Genomic DNA, 20,699 nt, shown 5'->3' with positions numbered 1-20,699 from the left:
TATAATAGAATTTTCAATTTATTATTAATAATAAGAATATTTTTGGTAAATTTATGCATCGATGTACGAACATATAAGAAGAAAAAAAAAAAAGTACTCCGCATTAATTAATTTGAAACAAATGAAGTAGTCGGCATAAGCCAATTATGCCTTAACCCATTCATCGTGTTGGTGGCCTAAATTCCAAATTCGAAGCAAAGGGCAACCCAAGCGAAGCCAAGCAAAATTATTTGGAGAGTGATTGAGCTCCCAATACTAAACTAAGAACATCAAGATTTTTCTTTATTAAAAAAAACATGAATCACTTCATATGCTCTCCACGTGTGCACGTCTTATTCGACACATGTATTTTCATATCTCCTTTTTCTCTCTCTCCATTTTATTTTAAAAAATCAAATCTAATTTTTACCTCTCACTTTTTTCAAATAACAAAATAAAAAATTATTAAATTAAAAAAATAACACAATACTGACCGGAACAAATTCCTGCGAATATCTTCACCGGAACTTCCATTTTCACTTTTAGAGAGAGAAAATTAGTGCTTAGAGAGAGAAAGTAAAAATACTCTGCAAATCAATTACCCCACAAAAATTCAGAATTAGGGTTCATTTAATCTTCATTCAGCTCAAAATTAGCTCAAAAAAGATTTATTTTTTAATTTACTTATAAAAGATTCAAACTTTGCTTTTAGAATTTTTTCTACAATAATCCCACTAAAATTTCAACCCTCTTTTTATTTTTAATCTTTTTTTTTTTTTTTTTTTTGTAGCTTCAAGTGTAAGTTTCTCTGTTCTTTTTGCTACCCTTTTTCCTCCCCACAATTTTGCTTCCATTTTCGGGTACTAAAAAACTTCAAGTTCAATCAAGAAATTTCAAGAAAAAGAATAGTATAATAGTATTGTTGTTTGTTTGTTTGTTATTTTGGTAATTTCCAAAAAAATTCAACATTTGACTATTCAGGAGAGAGAGAAAATTTGGGTTTTTATGGGGTTGATAAACCCCGGATTCTTCTTTTGATGCAACATTAAAAGGTTTATTTTTAAAAAATTAGTTTGATTTTTTTGGGTTTTTCTGGGGATTTTTTTTTTTTTTTTTTTTTTTGAAATGAGGCATTCAGGGATTATTTGAGAAAATTAATTGAAGAGTATGAGTATTGGAAGAGAAGAGAATGATTGTGGGTCAAACAACCCGAATTCTAGAAACGGGTCGATCACCGGGTCACTTGATGAGAGTCTTCTGGTTGACCCGAGGTTGTTGTTTATTGGGTCCAAAGTTGGGGAAGGAGCTCATGGCAAGGTTTATGAAGGCAGGTCAGATTAATTTAACCAAAGGAAAGAAAAAGTGAAATTGTTATTTTCATGATTTTGTGCTGTTAATTATTCCCTTTTTTGTGATCATATTGTTAATAGTGTTTTAAAGTTGCTTAATTTAGAGTGTTTATGTTTAAGTCTATGGTAATTTTGAATTCATGATGTTTGTTGTATTATTAATTGATTACTTGGCTAAGTAATTGCTGATGTCTGTAAATGTTTGCTGAATTTTGTTTTTTCTTGTAACTGTTTTAGTTTTACTTTGGCCAATAAAACAGTTAAAAAAATTATAGGGGGCTTAAGTTAAGACTTAAGAGTAGATTTGTATGCTGTCATCATGCTAATTAGACTGTAACAGTAACATCAATCGCAGCAACAACCCGGTATTAGTGCCTCCAACAGGCTCGAGATTAGGTCCGATGAGGTCCAGATGTATGCCGTCTTACCCCGGTTACTGTTATCTGTTATTATTTTAGATTGGGGTATGAAAGAATAGTATAGTTGTAAAGTGTAACCATTTTTCTGTTTTAGAATAAAGGGGGGTGGGGTTGGGTGGGGAGAGATAAGATGAGCTCTATAAACTTCATGTAATAGTAAAGCTGGCCTGAGATTAGTTCCGGATGTATGCTGTCTTGCCCCTATTACAATTGGTATTTTCGATGGGGATTTGAAAGAATAGGATAGTTGTAAAGTGTGAGCATTTTTATTTTGTGTAAGAAAGGTGGGTAGGGAAGCTACAAATATTGCGGATTATAATGCACGGAATTACTCCTATGATTTTCATTGTGCACTTAGTTAATGATGCTTATGAAGCTAAAAACATTATGATACACTGAATTTCATTCTTTAAGTCCTACATTTGACTTGATAAATGATGTCTTGTTCATAAATTTTTGGTGTAGTGCTTTATAAGATTGTGCTATGTGACTTTTATTGGTTAGGGCCTTTGTTAGCACCGTATGGGCATTGCTTTGGTATGTACTATGAGTTATTGCCTTATTGGTGTAGTAATTAATACTTCCTTTGCCTTAATGCAGATATGGTGACAGAATTGTGGCTATTAAAGTTCTTAACCGTGGGAGTACTACTGATGAGAGGGCTTTGCTTGAAAGCCGCTTTATACGGGAGGTTAACATGATGTCTAGAGTTAAGCATGAGAACCTCGTCAAGGCAGGTCTTTAATATTTGATTGGTGAATTGTTTGTGTCCCTTTTTCTTTTTCAAACCTCCCTATTCCTTCTATCTGTTGCAGCAGAGAAGCTTGTATTTTGCTGTATTCTTGTGGTTGGAAATCTACTTCAAGCATGTCATATATTTACCCATTATTTTTCACTGCAGTTTATCGGAGCTTGCAAAGACCCATTGATGGTTATAGTTACAGAATTGTTACCAGGCCTATCATTGCGGAAGTACTTGAACAGTCTTCGTCCAAATCAGCTAGAGCTAGATGTGGTGTTGAGTTATGCACTTGACATTGCTCGTGCAATGGACTGTCTGCATGCTAATGGAATCATACACAGAGATTTAAAGCCTGGTATTGCCAGGACTATCCTTTGTTTGTAGACTATTTTACATACTGATATATTAGGAAGTGAACTAAATATCAACTACCATATGTATATTTTTTTTGTCCATATAACCTTGTTTGGTAGACTTGGGATGTAATGAGATTGAAGCATTAAAACTAGATTTTTTAATTTTATTTCTCACTTTATTCTACTTGATTTACAACTGTATGATGAAGTTTTGCTGCTTTTGCTCTCATTTTCTGTTGTCGAGTGTGATTCTGAAGTATAAACTACGTATATTTAATCATTTCAGCCTTTCAGGTTGTAATGCAAATAACTCCTTTTCTTGATTTGTTTGCTTACTTGTGTTATTTATTGTGACAACATTTTGTTCATTGTGGAGACTCTATATCGATTGTCTATTGTTATGCTGTTTGCAGATAATTTGCTGCTTACTGCCAATCACAAGTCTGTGAAGCTAGCAGATTTTGGTCTTGCGAGAGAAGAAACTCTGACCGAGATGATGACTGCAGAAACTGGGACGTATCGCTGGATGGCTCCTGAGGTAGGTTTTAGTTTTTATTTATTTTTTTGAGTGGTAAATTGATTTTTGTTGGATGATCTCAAATATGGTTCGAAAATACGGTTTTGGTCATGATCCCTAGAACGGCCTAGCGTGGCGGGACTAGAGTTGATGCATTGATTGCAGATCATGACGCGGTTGTCGCAATATGAATTTGATTACAAAGTCTTTTTAGAATCTTACAATAATTGTAATTTATTAGTGTTGTTAGACTATTTGAGGCATAAAGCCTTTATTGGGGAGACGTGAGGAAACTTTCGCTCTATCTAAAAATAGCAAGTAATTTTTGAGTGAAACACGGAATGTAATGTTTGATATGTTGAATCATTTGATTCTGATAAGATCCCGGGTTTTTGATGCACCTTATATTGAACCGTATGATTTTGGATTGATCAATTGAAAATCCTTTACAATATGGCTGTACTGAAACAATGCGGCCGTATTTTTGCACCTTGAACACTATGCATATTATTATAGGAAGAGGGCTACAACATGTCTAGGCATATGGTGTTTGGTTTGTAAAGGGGTAAAGGAAAGAAGGAGAAAGGAAAGCAACTCCTTTAATTCTCCTAGGTTTTCTTTTTTGTCTTTTATTAAAAAGAAAAAAAAAATAGTAAAGGGAAACCATGTATATCTATCCTTCCAGCTACGACCGCCACTACCTTTATTCTCCACCACTACTAGTCTACTAGTGCCATTCCTCTATCGGCTCTATGCTTCCAACACCGGCGCCCTCCTTCCACAATTACTGGACCAATGCCACCACCCCTCTCCCTATATACGTCGCACCCACTTTCTCTCTCTCCTCTTTCTTTTAGATCTACTTCCTCCACACATATTGCAACAATTACCATTTTAGGAAATTTCACATATATTGCAACATTTCCTTATTTGCACATATTTTCTCTTTCTCTATCCTCATCAAATGGTACCTTATCTTTATTCCTCTCTATCTCTCTCCTCTTCTTATAATATGTGCCCCTTCCCCATGTTGCAATATTTAGGAAACAAAGGAAGTATTATTTTTGATGGAATTTCTTGATGTTCAGGGTTGATTTTAGAGTAAGTGGTGTGCTTTTAAATGTTTAGAGTTGTTTTTTTTGTATTTGGGCTTTTCTGGCGTGGTTACGTGTTTTTATTTGAAGTGGTTTGGTGAAAGTGGGAAGGTTGGATGGTGGTGGAAGTGTGGTTTCGTGTGAGTTGGATATGTATTCGGTGGGTGGGGTTGGTTTTCACTCTTTTCAGTGGTGGGTGGTGGTTTTGTAGGTGGTGGATTAGTGGTGGTGGGTGTTTTTGAAGGGTTTTTATTTATTTATTAATTTATTATTATTACACGGAATAATCAAATTTGGTTCATGTAGCCGACCCCTCTTATGGGATTAAGGCTTGATTGATTGATTATTATTATTTTTATACAAGTGGGTGAGTGTTTTTGAAGGGTGCGGCGACACCAGGGGTTATGTTGGTTTTGTTTTTAGTCACTTTTTCGGTGGTTGGGGTGGTTCTGGTAGAGGTTAACAATTCCGGCATTAGATGGTGGTGTTACGGTGTATTGGGGTGGTCATAGTGGTAGTTAAGTTGGTTGGGTGTAGAAGAGTTAGGATGATTGCTTGGGGGTGTGGGAATCATGGTAGAAGAAAGTGGGGGAATGGAAGGGGTAAAGCGAATGATTAAATTAGCCTAATGAACGATAAGGGAATCATGGTAGTTAGTTGCCTTTCCCTTTCTTGAATCCCCCTAAACAATTGCCATGTGTTCTTCTAATTGTATACTTTATATTGCAATATAAGATGATCCTCAGTTTTATAGGCATGTCTTGCTGACATATCACTTTGGTTTAAGCTATTTAATTGGAGTCAACAGAATAGTTATTTAAGAGATTCTAGCTAGATTATGTTCTTTTAGTACTTTAGTTCTTAATTTGTTATAGAGTGGAACCATGATATTCCAGAGCAAGGATTTTCATTGTTTTATAGGCTGTTTAAATCAGTTGATTGACCAAGAGACTACTGTGTCCTCCCTTAGGTGCTTTCTCTTCTTCTATGCCCATCCACTCAATTTAACAACCGAAGGATGCCATGTTCTGGCTTCTGGCATAATGTAGGATTTAATGTTTATTAGTTACTTAGTTGTGTCTAATGCTCTGTAATATACTGTCCTGTAGACTAGTATGTAATTTGCTAGATTATGTTGATCCTATGATTTCTTTTATCCTTTTGGTAAATCGTATGCACTATGATATTTTGTAATTCATATAGATCCACGAAGTAGTTGCCTTTTACATTTAGAGAATTTGGATTGATGTGGATGTATTTCCTGGTTTAAATTTCCTTCTTTTTACATGATAACCCTTATCTGAACTTTCTATCCCTTATCTGAGCTTATTTTTCCTAATTTGTAGTTTGAACTTATTCTAACTTTCTTAGTTGTTAGCTTAGCCCTTGTCAAAGCTAATTTTTCCTTTGAACTTGTCTAAAGTTAACGCCCCAGTCTTTTAGTCCTTAGGATATTTTCTAAAGAAATAAAGAAATGTAATTTCCATATTCCTTGAACAGACAAAGGTTTATAAAGTTGTTGAAGATACTATAGGCTTTAAATCAGGCCAGAACATTGTCTGAGGTTCCTTCTGTAGTCTATGATAACCTTATATATGCATACTGGTTTGTTCTTGCAGTTGTACAGCACAGTCACTTTACGCCAAGGAGAAAAGAAGCATTACAACAACAGGGTAGATGTGTACAGTTTTGGAATTGTCCTGTGGGAGTTGTTGACTAATCGCATGCCTTTTGAAGGAATGTCCAATTTACAAGCTGCATATGCTGCAGCATTTAAGGTGTGTAGAGTTAAAATCTATCTGCTGCTGCTAGGTGTCATTGTGCACAGCATATAATGATTCTTCTTTTTAATTCTTTGCACCTTATGTTTTTATGGACACTTTCTTTTACAAGCTGCATATGCTGCAGCATTTAAGGTGTGTAGAGTTAAAATCTTTCTGCTGCTGCTAGGTGTCATTGTGCGCAGCATATAATGATTCTTCTTTTTAATTCTTTGCACCTTATGTTTTTATGGACGCTTTCTTTTATTTGCTTCTTGTAGACCCGTTGTTTAAACCTGTTTCCTAACTACTCTCTCCCTCCCTATTGTAAGTCAACTTTGCTTGAGGGTTCAAAGGCACAAAGATAAAATAGGAAGAAAAGTGAAGAGTTTGAAGTGACTGGGTAGGCGTGGGTTCTGACTTTTGAAAAATCTTGCCGAAAGTAGGATGCTAACTTAGAACTGGGACACCCTTTTAGTATTAGTATAAGCGAACCTTTGTGTTTTTTTAGCATGGTTTGCTTTTAGTTTGCGACTGTTTCAATATAGAGCAATGTCTTCAAATGTTATGTTTATTCTGGATTTTGCTGTATGTTACTTTTATCTGGATAAGGGTTAGAAAGGCTACAATCCATTTGGACCTCTCTTGACCTTCCCAGAACACGGATCCTTACTAGGTAGTTGTTATTGTGTATGTAGTATGTACTTTACATTGGGTTGATCCTACTTGGAGGTTGCTGAAGTATGCATCTCTCTTCATTTAACTCAGAATTTCTATATCGTTTTCTACAAGATTTTGTATGATCTTAAAAAGAATGTGTTGTTATTGAATGGTAAGTTGATAATTAAGAAAAAAAAATGGTGAAATATACTCCTAAAATTTTGAAAGTGTAGAGAAAAAGTAGTACGAGGGAATGTAGTATGAGTGAATGTCGGGAGTTGTGAGAGGAAGGTTGATGGCTTGATATGATGGAGATACAATGTTTATTGAGACGAGCAAAAACGCAGGAAGACTATTGAGAGTTCAAGGGAGTATGTTTATAATTCAGTTTTGAAGGGGGGCTTTATACAAAGTTCGGGTTGTCCTTTGTTAAAAGCTAAATGCCCTAGCCCATAGTAGTATTCGTATAATTCCATATAACTATGATATATGTCTTTTAATGTGAGTTTCTGAGTAATTTTGTCGTCTTATTTTCAATGCAGCAAGAGAGACCAAAAATTCCAGATGATATAGCCCCAGAACTTGCATTCATCATACAATCATGTTGGGTCGAAGACCCTAACTTACGGCCTAGCTTCAGTCAGATTATCCGCATGTTAAATCAATATCTCTTTACACTCCAACCACCAGCACCTCCTCCACAGCCGTGCTTGCCAGAATCAGAGGCCAATCAGGCTGCTTCAACAAGTAATGGTGCCATTACCGAGTTCTCAGCACGTGCTAGGGGGAAATTCTCATTCATTCGCCAGCTTTTTGCTGCTACAAAGAGGACAAGGAACTTACAATGAAGAAAATTGGGTAAAATTTTGTGTTGAAACATTCAATAGACGGTTATTTTCTTCTCTTCCTCTTTTTTGTGTAATATCTTTTGATTAGTTGGAGAACTTGATGATTAGCTCAGGATGATTATTGAAAGAGATAGCATGTTAGTGAGGGAACATGTTCTTGTTCAGAAATAAAGGAAATACACAAGTTGTCAATATTACACCAACGTTCACTTCATTGTAAAGAAAATATATATGGCTTGATCAATTTGTTGCTCGGCAAGACTCATTTAGAGTGATGGATGTGGAGTAGTGCCGTAATGAGATGATTTATACACGTATATATCCTTCTATGTGGCTTGTTTCAGTTTTGGTGTATTTCGTAAAACATGTTTGTATGGTCTGTGTGATCATTCCTTGTGGTCGTTGTGGATTAACTAGATTACAATCTGTAAGCCTAATACGAAGTATGTCACATGGAAGGTTTTGAATCTTTCCTCTAATTCAGTCACCATGTTGCAATGCTGCAGCAAGGACACTGCCTTTACTTGGTTCGTTGTGTTATGTTATCAGTTCGATTATAAACTCACGAAGCCTCTGAATCCCAGGTGTGACTGTGTGAGGTTCGAGACTCTCACGTAGCTCATTGTTGGGAGTTTCCCCATCACTTCCACCTGATGGTAATCTGCTGAAATTATACCCTTATGCCCTCCAACACGAGTACAAACCACAATAAAAGTGATGGTAGTCATAGATTCATTGTCTTGGTAATTACTTTCTCCGTGTTTAAATAAATGAAACGTTTTGACTTTTTTCACTATTTTTCTAATTTAGTTTGACTAATGTTTGTGATTTATACAAAAAATAAATTGTATTGTGGGTACTTGTTGGAGTCGTCCTTGCGAATAATTTATTAATATTCAATTGTTATACTTTTACCTATTGATAATTAAAGATATTATCATTTAAACTATTATATTGACATGCGTGCATAAAAAAAAACGTTTCATTTATTTGAATATGAAGAGAGTATGAGGTGTTTATTTATTTGCATATAGGGGGTTGAAGAATCAACTTATGGAGTAATATTATTATGTCATTGAAATTACTCAAAACTTTATTAGCAAAGTTACAATTTTCGTTTTATTGATTTCTTATATTTATGAAAAAAATATTGTCAAAATTTATCCCATTGTAATAGATTAATAAATCTCCTTTTGGATTTCATGTAAGTCTACATTAGAATTACTAACTCAAAAAACTAAACTTGGACAAATCCCGAGGCACTTGCTACACTCAAACAATAATGCAAATTTACCAAAATGCATAACGAAATCATAAAGAAATTAATAAAAAAATGGTCGAAAATAGACAAATATTATGAAGAAATTTGGTTATGAAGACATTTGACTTTTGTTATTGTTAAAAAGCACCACTTTGATTTTTTTTGCTACCTAGGTAAAATTTTATTTTATTTTACAACTACCAAAACACACAAAAATATGAATTTTGCTATCATATTATTATGGTTTCTGTTAGGATTTCGTTAACGATCGCCCATTAATATTTTTTTCTCAAATTGCGTGTCGAAAGATATTCCTATAAGGTTTTAGAGGGTTATTTTGGCTCATAAGGTTAAGTTTATCCCAAGATTGACTTATACTCCACACTCAGCCACATCAGATTTCCACTAACTTTTAATAATTTTTTTTTTTATTCAGATTCATACAAAACTTCATCCAATTTCACACGTTATTCCATGACTCACTTCAGATTTGCTTATCTATTAATATTATTAACATTCATTTACATATATATTTATTTTTTTAATAAATTTTTTTAAGAGGGTGTGAGTTGGCAACTCACTATTGGTAATAACTAAAAGATTTTGTCCTCTTGTAGAGTCTTAAGATGAGTTTTGGATTTCAAAACTCATCTCAAGACTACATGTAGTCTTTGTATACATTATTGCAAGAATCTGGCTCAAGACTCCTTCCAAGACTTGCAATAAACTCACCCTAAGGAGCCAAATTGAGCTCGATATTAAAAAAAAAAAAACACGTGCCTGTTTTGTTTTACGTGTCAAAAAATGTACATATATGTGTGGTGCTATTCTGTTTGTCGCGAAAATTGCTCCTTTTAGATATTATGAGCCATTTTAGTCTTTAATCTTACAAATTGAGTTCAAAATTGACAAAAATTAACATAAATATCTCATTTGGCGTGTCTAAATTGACATCATTGCGCTCGAAATTAACATTATTAAACACGTAAAACTAGACATTTACATTATTTTAGCACAAATTAGTAAAAACTGGTAAGACACCAAACACAAACGTAACACGACATGACATGACAAGACAAAAGCCACATAGCACAGCAAGTGATATCTTAGGAGTTTAGGACAAGTTAGTAATGTAACAGTAATACTGAGTCTGTGAGTCAGTCAGTCAATCGTAGGAGTAGTGGTAGTTTAGTGGACTAGACAAGTCAATGTTTAATTTGGACAACTTTAACAACAATCGTGGAGAGAGAAACACTTCACAGCACAGCTTCTTCCAGATTTTAGAGAGAGAAAACTATCAAACAAACAAACCAAAACAAAAAGAAAGAAACTTGCTTCAAATGAATTGGGATTCAAGATCTAGATTAGTGAGAAACAGGTTTTGAGCAAGTTTTCATCGAAATTCCTCCGTATCATTTTTGAAAAATGTCTTATTTTAATTTTGTAGAGGGTCAACTATAAAGCTTCTTTACTTGGAAATTGAAACTGGGTTACTTTGAATTTGGTCATGAATTTCGTAGGAAATTTCTGCACCAAATACCCAATTGAAGTTTTGAGATTGGGACCTAATTTCCCTTTTATTTTCGAGGGAGCCCCAGTTAATCTCGGAGATTAACATTTCAGTTTATCTCTCCTCACAACTTTATGCATTGATCTCCGTGCCACTTTATTATTTTCATTTTATCATTTAAATAATAAAAGAAAATGAATAAGTTGTGAGAGGAGATATATTCACAGATTTATCTCAGAGATAAACTTGAATTTACCCTTTATTTTCTTACCAATTTCTGGGTTTCTTCAAAAATCCCTAATTAATTAGGGTTTTGGGTATTCAATATGACCCATTAATTTTTCTGGGTTTCCTTTAAATTTGACAGATTTCATCTTAATTTTTTAAATTTTAATTTTTTTGGGGTTTTGGGTTTAAGCTTAAATGGATGGAAATGAAGCAGCTTTGCATACAGCTATTAATGCAATTGAAGCTTTAGGAAGAGGTTTTGATTTGAACTTTGATACGAGGTTGTTGTATTGCAAAGGAACTGCTGGGTCTAGGATTCTCCAAATTGATGAAGAAACCACTTGGGATTTAAGGTTGTCTAATCATATGATTATCCCTAATGTTCCTAGGTCTATCAAAACTGAACACTTCCACGAAGGTCGGGAGAGTTTTAGTGTTTGCTCTTATGATGAGGTAATGCTCTATAATATCTCTACTCTTCAATTGGAGTCGATTTTAGATGTTTGTTTCTTTTTGTTATTCTTATATATAGGGATTTGATCCTAGGTCTTGGGCAAGTCTTTTACCAACTAAGCGAGCTGACATCCATTGTGTGTGTGTGTGTGTTTTTTTTTTTTCTTGTTGTGGTTTGTGGGATTTGGTTGTTATTGCAAATAATTAGTGTTGATCATCTAAATTGGTTTTATTTTTCTTATTATCTGAAATTTTACAAATTTTATTGTTCTGGTGATGATTGTTGTATTATAGGTGTTATGTAACCTTAATTAGAGAGCATTTATGTGGATTTTTGGGTTTTACCTATAATTTTGTGTCATTATCATCAAACATCAAAGGCTATTGCTGTTTTGGTTTAGAAAGTTTATTATAATGATTTCTATGTATGGCTTGAGAGGTTGGATCCTATCCATTCTCCGTCTTGCGTTTTCTAGTTCAATGAACATCTATTGTCGTTGGAATATTTGTTATTTGTGTTTTCAATCCTGAGCTAAGGGTTGAATGATTGAGTTAGGCTACTCGCAAGCTCAGTTCCGTTGTAAATGGAAGTATAAATTGAGCTTATAAGACGGTGCATTTGCTTGAAGTGGGATGGTAATTCATACTGCGTCATTGTGCATGTAGAGTTTATGCTACTCATGGTTGGTCCTGTAAGAAGTTTTGGACATTAGAACTTCAATCAACGAAGGCTGAAATTTGAGAGACTGGAAAACTTCTCCTGTTCAGAAGCTGAAGAGTGGGATACTGGTAAAGTGGATCGTTATCTAGGAAAAGTTCATCTTGCATCTCCCGCTTACTATTAAGCTCCTTGCAGTGCTTGATCAGTAACATTCAGGAGATTCACTGATTCACTGTTCCCCTTTGGCTATTTAAGGAAGCTGAAGGACATCTCAATATGCAAGGAAGGGGTAAGAATCGGAATGGGAAGTGGAAGCTGGAGGGTGTCTTTACACCTAGGTAACGCTTGTGAGGGATGATATTTATGTATCTAAGAGAAAATTGATTCTTATGCAATTCTTTGTAGTATGAGAAGTGGTAGTTTGTTGCAGATACACGGGAAATGATTGCTCAACCATGGAAAGTTCTGCTAAATGCCATCAAGTTACATTCATTGGCTTTGGAGTTCCATGCATATGAAACTTACTGAATTTAAATGTGAATTGTCGAGCAATATTATGAATGCTTGATGACAAGATTAAAGTTGACCGTACTTTTAGTAAGGGGTGTAATGTTGGTCTGCAAGGGTGTCAAGAAAAGGATGACGTGACTCAGAATCAGTTAAATGTTTGAAAAATTGTCGTGTTCGGTTGACTGTTAAGTTAAAGGCATTAGATAATGATCATGAAAGATTGCATTGCTACCTGTAGCTGATCTGATTGTAGCTTTGGTTATCTGGACCATATTAGGGTCACATCAAAATACATAGTATAGGATTATATGAAACCTTTATCTTCTTGGTTTGTGACTTGTCTACTTTCTACTTGGAAGCCTTGATTCTTGGAATCTATAGTATTGGGAGTGGTAGTTTTGTTACTAGATACCTATAACTGTAGGGAATTTCTTAAGAAAAAAAAAAGGTTTACATTTACAAGTTTCCCCTGTTTGGCTCTGCAGAGAGTTCCCCTTTTCACCCCTGTCAGCTTGTGGCATGTTATCTCAATGTAATTGTTTTGTCATTCTAATTCATCTCTCATGGCTATTGCATCAGATGGTGAAGCACTTTAATAAAAAAGCTGAGCTAATGGCTGACATTCCTCTTGGAAGTTTCAATTCTGCATTTAATTTTACTGGTTCGAAGCACATTGATGCAACATCCACTAAATCCTTATCAGTGGAAGGGTTTGTCATCCCACTTGCCAAATTTCAGCTTGCTAAGTCTTCATGGGTTCTACAGGAGAATGTCATCAGGGCTATCCCTACTTCATGGGATCCGCCTTCATTAGCTAGGTATGAGTGTTCACTGAACTCCTGTGGTATTTTAAAACAAATTACTGGGTTGTATTACTTTATATTTGTGATGCCACTTATTGCTTATAATAACTTTTTTTTTTTTAATTTTTATTTCCACCAGTTTTATTGAAAACTTTGGGACACATGTTATTACATCCATTACCATCGGTGGTAAAGATGTAATATATGTTAAACAGCATCAATCATCACCTTTATCTGCCATGGAAATGAAGAACTATGTTCAAGAGATTGGAAACCAGAGGTTTATGCAAACCGACCCTCGTACAAGTTCAGGTCCAATTAGAGTAAAGGATAAGGCTAGTCTCAGAATGTTTCTTCTATTGGTTGTCTCCATTAGTGTGAGCTTTCATATTTTGACTCAGTTCTCATGCTTGCTTTCTTCCGATTGTTGTTACAGGTTGGAGATTCAAGCTTGTTCAACAGCCAAGGAATATATCCGCAACCGGCAAATGTTCCATCTCTTAATGGAAAAGAAGTAAGGACTTCAATGCTTACTTATAATGAAATCCATATGTTTGTGGAACATATGTAGCTTACTCTGGAAATTAGCACGACGTTCCTCTGTTATTATTATTTCTTTATTTTCTATAGGAATTTATACCAGGGCTGAGATTTAGTATCACAATTGAGACAATAATGCTACTTTGGGGCCAATTTTTAATGTAAATAAAAATTGTGATTTTGAGTAGCTTTATCTCCTTAATTTGGGACTTAAAATTTACTTTATAGGTACTTGGTGTTTTTCTGAAACTGTAGGATATACGGTCCACAGGGTACTATTTGAAAATTCCCTTGTTCTTATTTTTGTCTTTGTGAGTGCTGACATGAGTTTTATACTCTATATTTTGTTACATCCTAATTCCTTCGTTCAACTGGTCATGCAGGATATCACTGTCATTTTTAGGCGGAGGGGAGGTGATGATCTGGAGCAAAGTCACAAACAATGGCTTATGACTGTGCATTCTTCTCCAGATATCATTGAGATGGCCTTTGTCCCGATAACTGATCTGATTAAAGATTTAGCAAGAAAAGAACACCTCAGCCGAGCAATTAATCTCTATCTGGAATGTAAGCTGTCACCGTATTTGATGAAGTCTGTTGCAGCATGAACATATAATAATTAGGTTTTTCAGTTTACAAGATTATTCATGTAATTAACTATATTTGCAGACAAACCTCCGATTGAGGAGTTAAGATATTTCTTGGAGTTTCAAATACCCCGGGTATGGGCCCCTATGCACGATAGACATCCCGGTCATCAACGAAAGGAACCTGTGTGTCCATCTTTGCAGTTTAGTTTAATGGGGCAGAAGCTTTATGTTAGCCAAGAGCAGGTAACTTTGCATTTACTTACATGTTTCTGCATATTTATATGCTTGCCTAGATTTATATCAAGACTACTATTTGCCTGTGTTGCTTCTTCCTTAACCTTGGAAATGTTGGAACTGGTCGGTGGCTAATGATTTCATTGAGTCTTTCCTGGATCATGGAAGACATTTTATTCAAGTTCAATTTGGTGTAATCTGTTTGATGGGTCCATAATATCAAAGTTTTATGTTCCAGACCTAATTTTTTTTAGCTTAGACAATAGAAGCCGGTTTTATAACACGGGAAAAATATTTTTGTATAGTTTTATAATTCATCTTTTTGCCGATATCTTGTACACTTTCCTTCTAGTTCTTTTTAAAACTAAATTTATCATCTAAATGAGAGTGAGATGAAGAGTTAAGGGGCTGAAAACTGAGAATTATTTATCCATTGAAAGGAGATAGTTTTGCCCGAAGTTTCTTATTGTCCTACAAATAACGAGAACACTGTTATTTTCCACTCATTAGCTTTGGTTCATAAATCACAGCTAAAAGTTGCATTTCCTCTCTACCCAAATATTGTTTGGAGAAGAGGAGTTTGTTTGGGTCCAGTTTAAACTGGCCTACTCAATGTATCCTCCAGTGCTTTATGTTGTGTTTTTGTGTTTGCATCTCATGTCTTTGTATTTCATATATGCAGGTTTCTGTAGGGCGTAAACCTGTAACTGGACTAAGATTATTTTTAGATGGAGCCAAGCAGAACCGATTATGTATTCATCTTCAGCACCTGGCATCTCTCCCAAAAATCATGGTTCCATATTGGGACTCTCATGTAGCAATTGGTGCACCCAAATGGCGTGGACCTGAGGAACAGGATAGTCGGTGGTTTGAACCTGTGAAATGGAAGAACTTTTCTCATGTGAGTACTGCTCCTATTGAGAGCCCTGAGACTTTTGCTGGACAGCTTTCTGGAGTCCACATTGTCACAGGAGCTCAGCTCGGAGTGTGGGATTTTGGATCAAGAAATGTCTTGTACATGAAACTCCTTTACTCTAGGCTTCCAGAATGCACCATAAGGAGGTCATTGTGGGATCATTCTCCAGCAGAAAAACCCAAGAAATCGGGTGGTTCAGAAAGCACTTCTGGTGTGTCAAGTTCAGGCTCATCAGAAAGTGTCAACGGCAACAAGTTGGTCAAATTCGTTGACATGTCAGAAATGACGAAGGGCCCAGAAGATCTCCCTGGTCATTGGTTGGTAACGGGTGGAAAACTGGGTATTGAGAAAGGGAAGATTGTTTTGAGAGTGAAGTATTCATTGTTAAATTATTAAGGATTTTTAGTTTCATGTTTTTGTGCAGTTGTGGCGTCTAGTTTGATGTTAAATGCAAGTGAATTGGTTTAAGTAGCTGTGTAATTTGTTGTCTGGCTATCGGGGGATTGATAAATGTGCATTTTTTCCAATTTTGGTGTTAGTTATCTATTCAGCTACCATTGTAAAGTTTGTAGATAATGCTAATTTTGCTTGTATAAGTTTACCTTTAAAATGATGTTCGAGTTTCCTAAAAGCTCCCAAGTTCCCTGGCCATTGAATCGTTTTCTCTCTTTCGCTATCTGAATGCAGTGTATCCAGCTAGCTGTTGAACCCCATAGTTGAGCCCGGCACAACTAAGGTATCTTGTTATTTAGAAGCAACAGAGAGCTTCAAAACCGGAAATATGATTACTGCTAATATGTGGCAATGTGGGTGTACTAGTTAATCCTATCAAAAACTTTTTTTTTTTTTTTTTTTTTTTTTTTTTTTTTTTTTTTTTTTTTTTATTATATATAAAGAATGAAAAACTCTTTCATACATGCAAATATTTGCTTACTTCCTCTGTTTTTTTTTCTTTAGATTTTTTTATTCAAAAATTTAAATTGATTCAAAAGCGGAGGGTGTATCTTAGAAATGACAAGTAAGATAGACCATGCTCTTTTTGATCTGTAATAATTAACACTTGTTAATAGACACAACATTTAAGAAAAAGTTGATAGGGTTAATTTTATTGAAATGTTTAATAGTTTCAGTCCATCTTAAAATAGGAAAAATTGAAAAGAATAATCCCACCTTTCGCCTATCTGCTCAAAATAATCCTACCTTTTCGAATTCCAGAAATAATCCCACCTTGTAACCCCATCTTCCCAAAATGATCCTTTTACTGGTTTATGAAATTAGTAACCTGTTTTAGAAGGTGACTTGACACGTGTCACCTTTTAATTGGTCTTAAATTTTAAATAATTTAAAATAAAAACAAAAATAATTAAACAAAAAAAAAAAAAAAAAAAAAAAAATCAGAAACCCACCCACCCTTCTTCCCTGGCCACCACATCCCCACCGCCCACCAGCCACCAGCCACCAGAACCTGGCAACCCCAATCTCCTCTCCACCGGAAAACCCACTAGACTCCTCCCACCGCCAAGCCGCCCCTACCTCCATTTCCAATCTCCGTTTCAGCAGCCCCGCAACAACCGCACCACCCTCCAACTCCAACCACACGACACCAGCAACACAACCACACACTTCGATGCCCCGCAATCACAACCGCACACAGCCCCGCAATCACAACGGCACCACCCTCCAACTCCAACCACCTTGCTCGCCACCACATGACACCAGCAACACAACCACACAATTCAGCCCACCAATTTAGCTTCACCAACAACATCAACTCGCTAACAACAACAACAACAACAACAATTAACTGCTGCCCCAAACTGACCACCAATTCAGATGCCGCTGCATCATTTTGAGGTGGGATTATTTTGAGGTGGTGTTTGAGGTGGAATTCGGGTGGTGTTTGCGGTGGTTCGAAGAGGCTGGGGTTCGAATGATTGAGGTGGTTAGGCTGGGTTAAGATGGTTTTCGGGGAAAGAGAAGGGGGAAGGAAGGGTTCGCCGGTATTGGTGGGGCAGGGGTGCCGACGGCTAGGGTTAAGCTGTCGCCGATGGGGGGACAGGTGGTGCCAATGGTGGGTGGGGGGCTGCGTTAGGGTGTTAGGGGATTTTTTCTTTTTCTTTTTTCTTTTTTTTAAATTTTATTTTGCCTTTGTTTTATTTATTTGAAAAAAAAATAAAAATTACCTGTTGAAACGGTTGTGGGTAAAAAGGATCATTTTGAGAAGATGGGGTTACAAGGTGGGATTATTTCTGGAATTCGAAAAGGTGGGATTATTTTGAACAGATGGGCGAAAGGTGGGATTATTTTTTTCAATTTTTCCCTTAAAATATTAATAAAGAGTTACAATTATTTATTAACCAATTATTTATCAACTTGGTTAGGCTCGTGCATGGCACTGTTTTCACAAAAATTCTACTCATCTATTTGCAATGTACTTACTTGTAAATGATTTTAAAATAATTCTTAATCAGTTTTTTTTATTTCATTTTATTTTATTTATGTGAGTCTTTAGGAATCAAGGAATATGATACGAGTACTATGCATATAGAGAATGGATCGGACAGAATATATTGAGGGAAGTTATTATTGATGATGATTTGCATTGATTATGAGCAGCATAGTGATTACAAGAGTATATGATATTGACAACTACAGACCGTCTACAGTAATTCTACGAGGAAGTTATGAAAGAATATATACATTACTAAAGTCAATCCTTATCAAGAGGTTGTCATTATAGACTTAGTATCAAAAATATTCAAAACCTACTTAATATACTAAATAAGTGCTCAAAGTAAAAATCAGATTTTATTTAGGCGGGAAAATTTTTCTTATAAAGTTGTCACGTAAACAATATCAATGTCAGCGGTTGCTACTTTAGTGATATTTATTTATAAATTGAATAATAATTTATCAAAGGAAAATGAATTCTAAAATAAAATAAATTGAACTATGCTATACATTTACTACGTAAGTAGCATTTGACTTAACATGTACTATTTTTTTTTTTTTTTTTTTTTTTTTTTTTTTTTTTTTTTTGAAGACACTTAACATGTACCTTTATTTCAAGCTAATTTCTGCTCTTTGTAATATGTACAATAAAGCGTCCATATTCTTTATAATTATCCCTTTCTTTCTTGACGAAATAATTATCCATTTATACTTCATCTGTGTTCAACTACATGTTCTAAGTTTCCCTATATACCGTTCTAAGGTCTAACTAAATTCCAAATTTGTAGTATTACTGTATCTATCTATATCTATCTATCTATATTATATATACTAAAGTAACAACCGCCGATGTCATCCCTGCCTACGTGTTAGTTTCTTATTTTATTTTTTCCCTCCAAAATACATGGATGATGTCATATTTTTCCTTTACAAGCTACCCTATTTAACATTGATTTGAAAATTAAATTTCATTTGAATTTTAAAATTTTTGGTTTTCTATAGATATTATGTTATTATGGTATTTATGATTTGTTTTTTTTTTTTTTTTTTTTTTTTTTTTGACAGAAGTTATTTATGATTTGTTAACAATAGTTAATAATATAATTTAATTGAAATTTCCTAATTAAATGTGCAAATTATGCACTTTTGGGAATTGTATATTATTTAATCAAAAATTAATTAGGAAAACGGAGGAAGTAGTTATTTTATATCAATATGTGTTAAAAGTATAAAATTCAATTCTTATTATAAAACCGTGCATCGCACGGGATTAACCTAGTATTATAATATCATAAATCCCTTGAAAAATTTCCTTCAATTGTGTTGAATTTCTAACTTTCCTTTAGAATTGCAACCTCTTTTCTAAACTCTACTACTATAAGATAGCTTCATCTTAGCTAACTAGTAAAAAAGAGAGAGAGAGAGAGAGAAAAGTGAGACAACACAATATAATAGAGAGCAAATATCCTACCAAGTCAATTGACTAAGAAGAAAGAAAATTAAAAAGAGCAATAATAAGGGTATAATCATTTCCCTTTGTTAATTGTTTATATTATACATGCTTGCTTAATGAGGGTCTATTCATATTTACTGAACTGGCCGGGTTGAATTGAACTGAATAGATCTGAAATGAATATTTTATGAGAGAAGGAAATTAGGACTTGAACTGAACTGAACTGAACTGATTAGAGCTGAATTGAACTGATTGGAGGTAAACTAAACTAAAATTAAGCTGAAGTAAACAGACCCGTAGTACAATTCCCTCAAAAAAAAATAAAAAAAAATAAAAAAAAATGTAGTAGCAATTTATGAATTTTATAATTGTGGTTTTCATGTTCAATTGATTATTGTTACCTAAAGTTTTATGAAACAAAATTCTTCAAATTCTTTAACCTAGATCCTTATGTTAAAGGGTCATTTCTTGCATTTGTGCAAAATTAGTTGACATTCTATTAAAGTAGAATAAGTGTTACAATTTCTAATCATTGTTATATATATATATATATATATATATATATATATATATATAGAAATGGGATCATATGAGACCACATCCCTTATGTGAGAACCCTATTATATGTGAGGACTAATTATAACCGTTGGATCAATTACATCCAACGGCCACAATTAAATCCCGGTCAAACAAAACCCCTGCGTTTTTTCTCTCTCCTCCTTTCTCTTTCACGCGCTATTTTCTCTCTCCTCACAATTTCTCTATTTTCTACTCTCTTTCTCTCTGCTATTCTCTCTGATTTTTCATCACTACTCCAATCTTCATCAATTCTTTGTCAAGGTGAGTTTATTGTTTATATTTTCGTGTTTTTCAATTAATTTTAGGTCACATTCAGTTACATTTGTTGATTTTCGTTTGATTTTCGCTGATTTCAGCTCACATTGTTTATCAATTTGTGTCGATAATGTTTTACTTTGTTTTTTCATTGATTTTAGTTTTATTTTCGTTTTTTTGAGTAGTTATCAAGTTGATTTTTCTTATTTTCGTTATTGTCCAGTTTTTTTTGGAAACCTAGAAATCACTGATAATTTGTGCTATTATGTTGATTTTAGCTTGATTTTAGGTATTTTAATTATTTTGTGTATTTTAATTTGATTTTCGGTTTACTTTAGTTCTCAATTATGTTTTATTTTCTAGTTTTATCTTATTATTTGTTTGATTATAGCTTTATTTGAGTAATTATTAATTGATTTTAGTTTTAATTTTGCTTCATATGAGTAATTATCTTACATTTTCTTTGTTTTTTTGGAAACCTAGAAGTAATTGCTATTGATTCTGCAAATGTTCCTCAAGAAAATACAATGT

At 34.4% G+C, this 20,699-nt stretch overlaps 2 protein-coding genes across 2 annotated transcripts; both read left to right on the top strand.

Annotated features, from left to right (window-relative positions):
* The first annotated feature begins 433 nt into the window (after positions 1-433).
* LOC145623683 (serine/threonine-protein kinase STY13-like) lies at positions 434-8,053 on the top strand. The gene is made up of 6 exons (XM_081676536.1): positions 434-1,310; positions 2,348-2,480; positions 2,649-2,844; positions 3,259-3,383; positions 6,076-6,234; positions 7,419-8,053. The coding sequence occupies exons 1-6, from the start codon at positions 1,147-1,149 to the stop codon at positions 7,722-7,724; spliced, it is 1,083 nt and encodes a 360-aa protein (XP_081532662.1). The 5' UTR covers positions 434-1,146; the 3' UTR covers positions 7,725-8,053.
* A 2,693-nt stretch (positions 8,054-10,746) lies between these two features.
* LOC145623682 (MACPF domain-containing protein CAD1-like) lies at positions 10,747-16,061 on the top strand. The gene is made up of 7 exons (XM_081676535.1): positions 10,747-11,176; positions 12,927-13,165; positions 13,290-13,485; positions 13,587-13,664; positions 14,074-14,257; positions 14,360-14,523; positions 15,197-16,061. The coding sequence occupies exons 1-7, from the start codon at positions 10,919-10,921 to the stop codon at positions 15,824-15,826; spliced, it is 1,749 nt and encodes a 582-aa protein (XP_081532661.1). The 5' UTR covers positions 10,747-10,918; the 3' UTR covers positions 15,827-16,061.
* The last annotated feature ends 4,638 nt before the right edge of the window (positions 16,062-20,699 follow it).

Source organism: Chenopodium album, chromosome 3 (assembly GCF_948465745.1).
Source record: "Chenopodium album chromosome 3, dcCheAlbu1.1, whole genome shotgun sequence".
Classification (NCBI taxonomy): domain Eukaryota; kingdom Viridiplantae; phylum Streptophyta; class Magnoliopsida; order Caryophyllales; family Amaranthaceae; genus Chenopodium; species Chenopodium album.
This window is presented reverse-complemented; position numbering and strand designations above follow the sequence as displayed.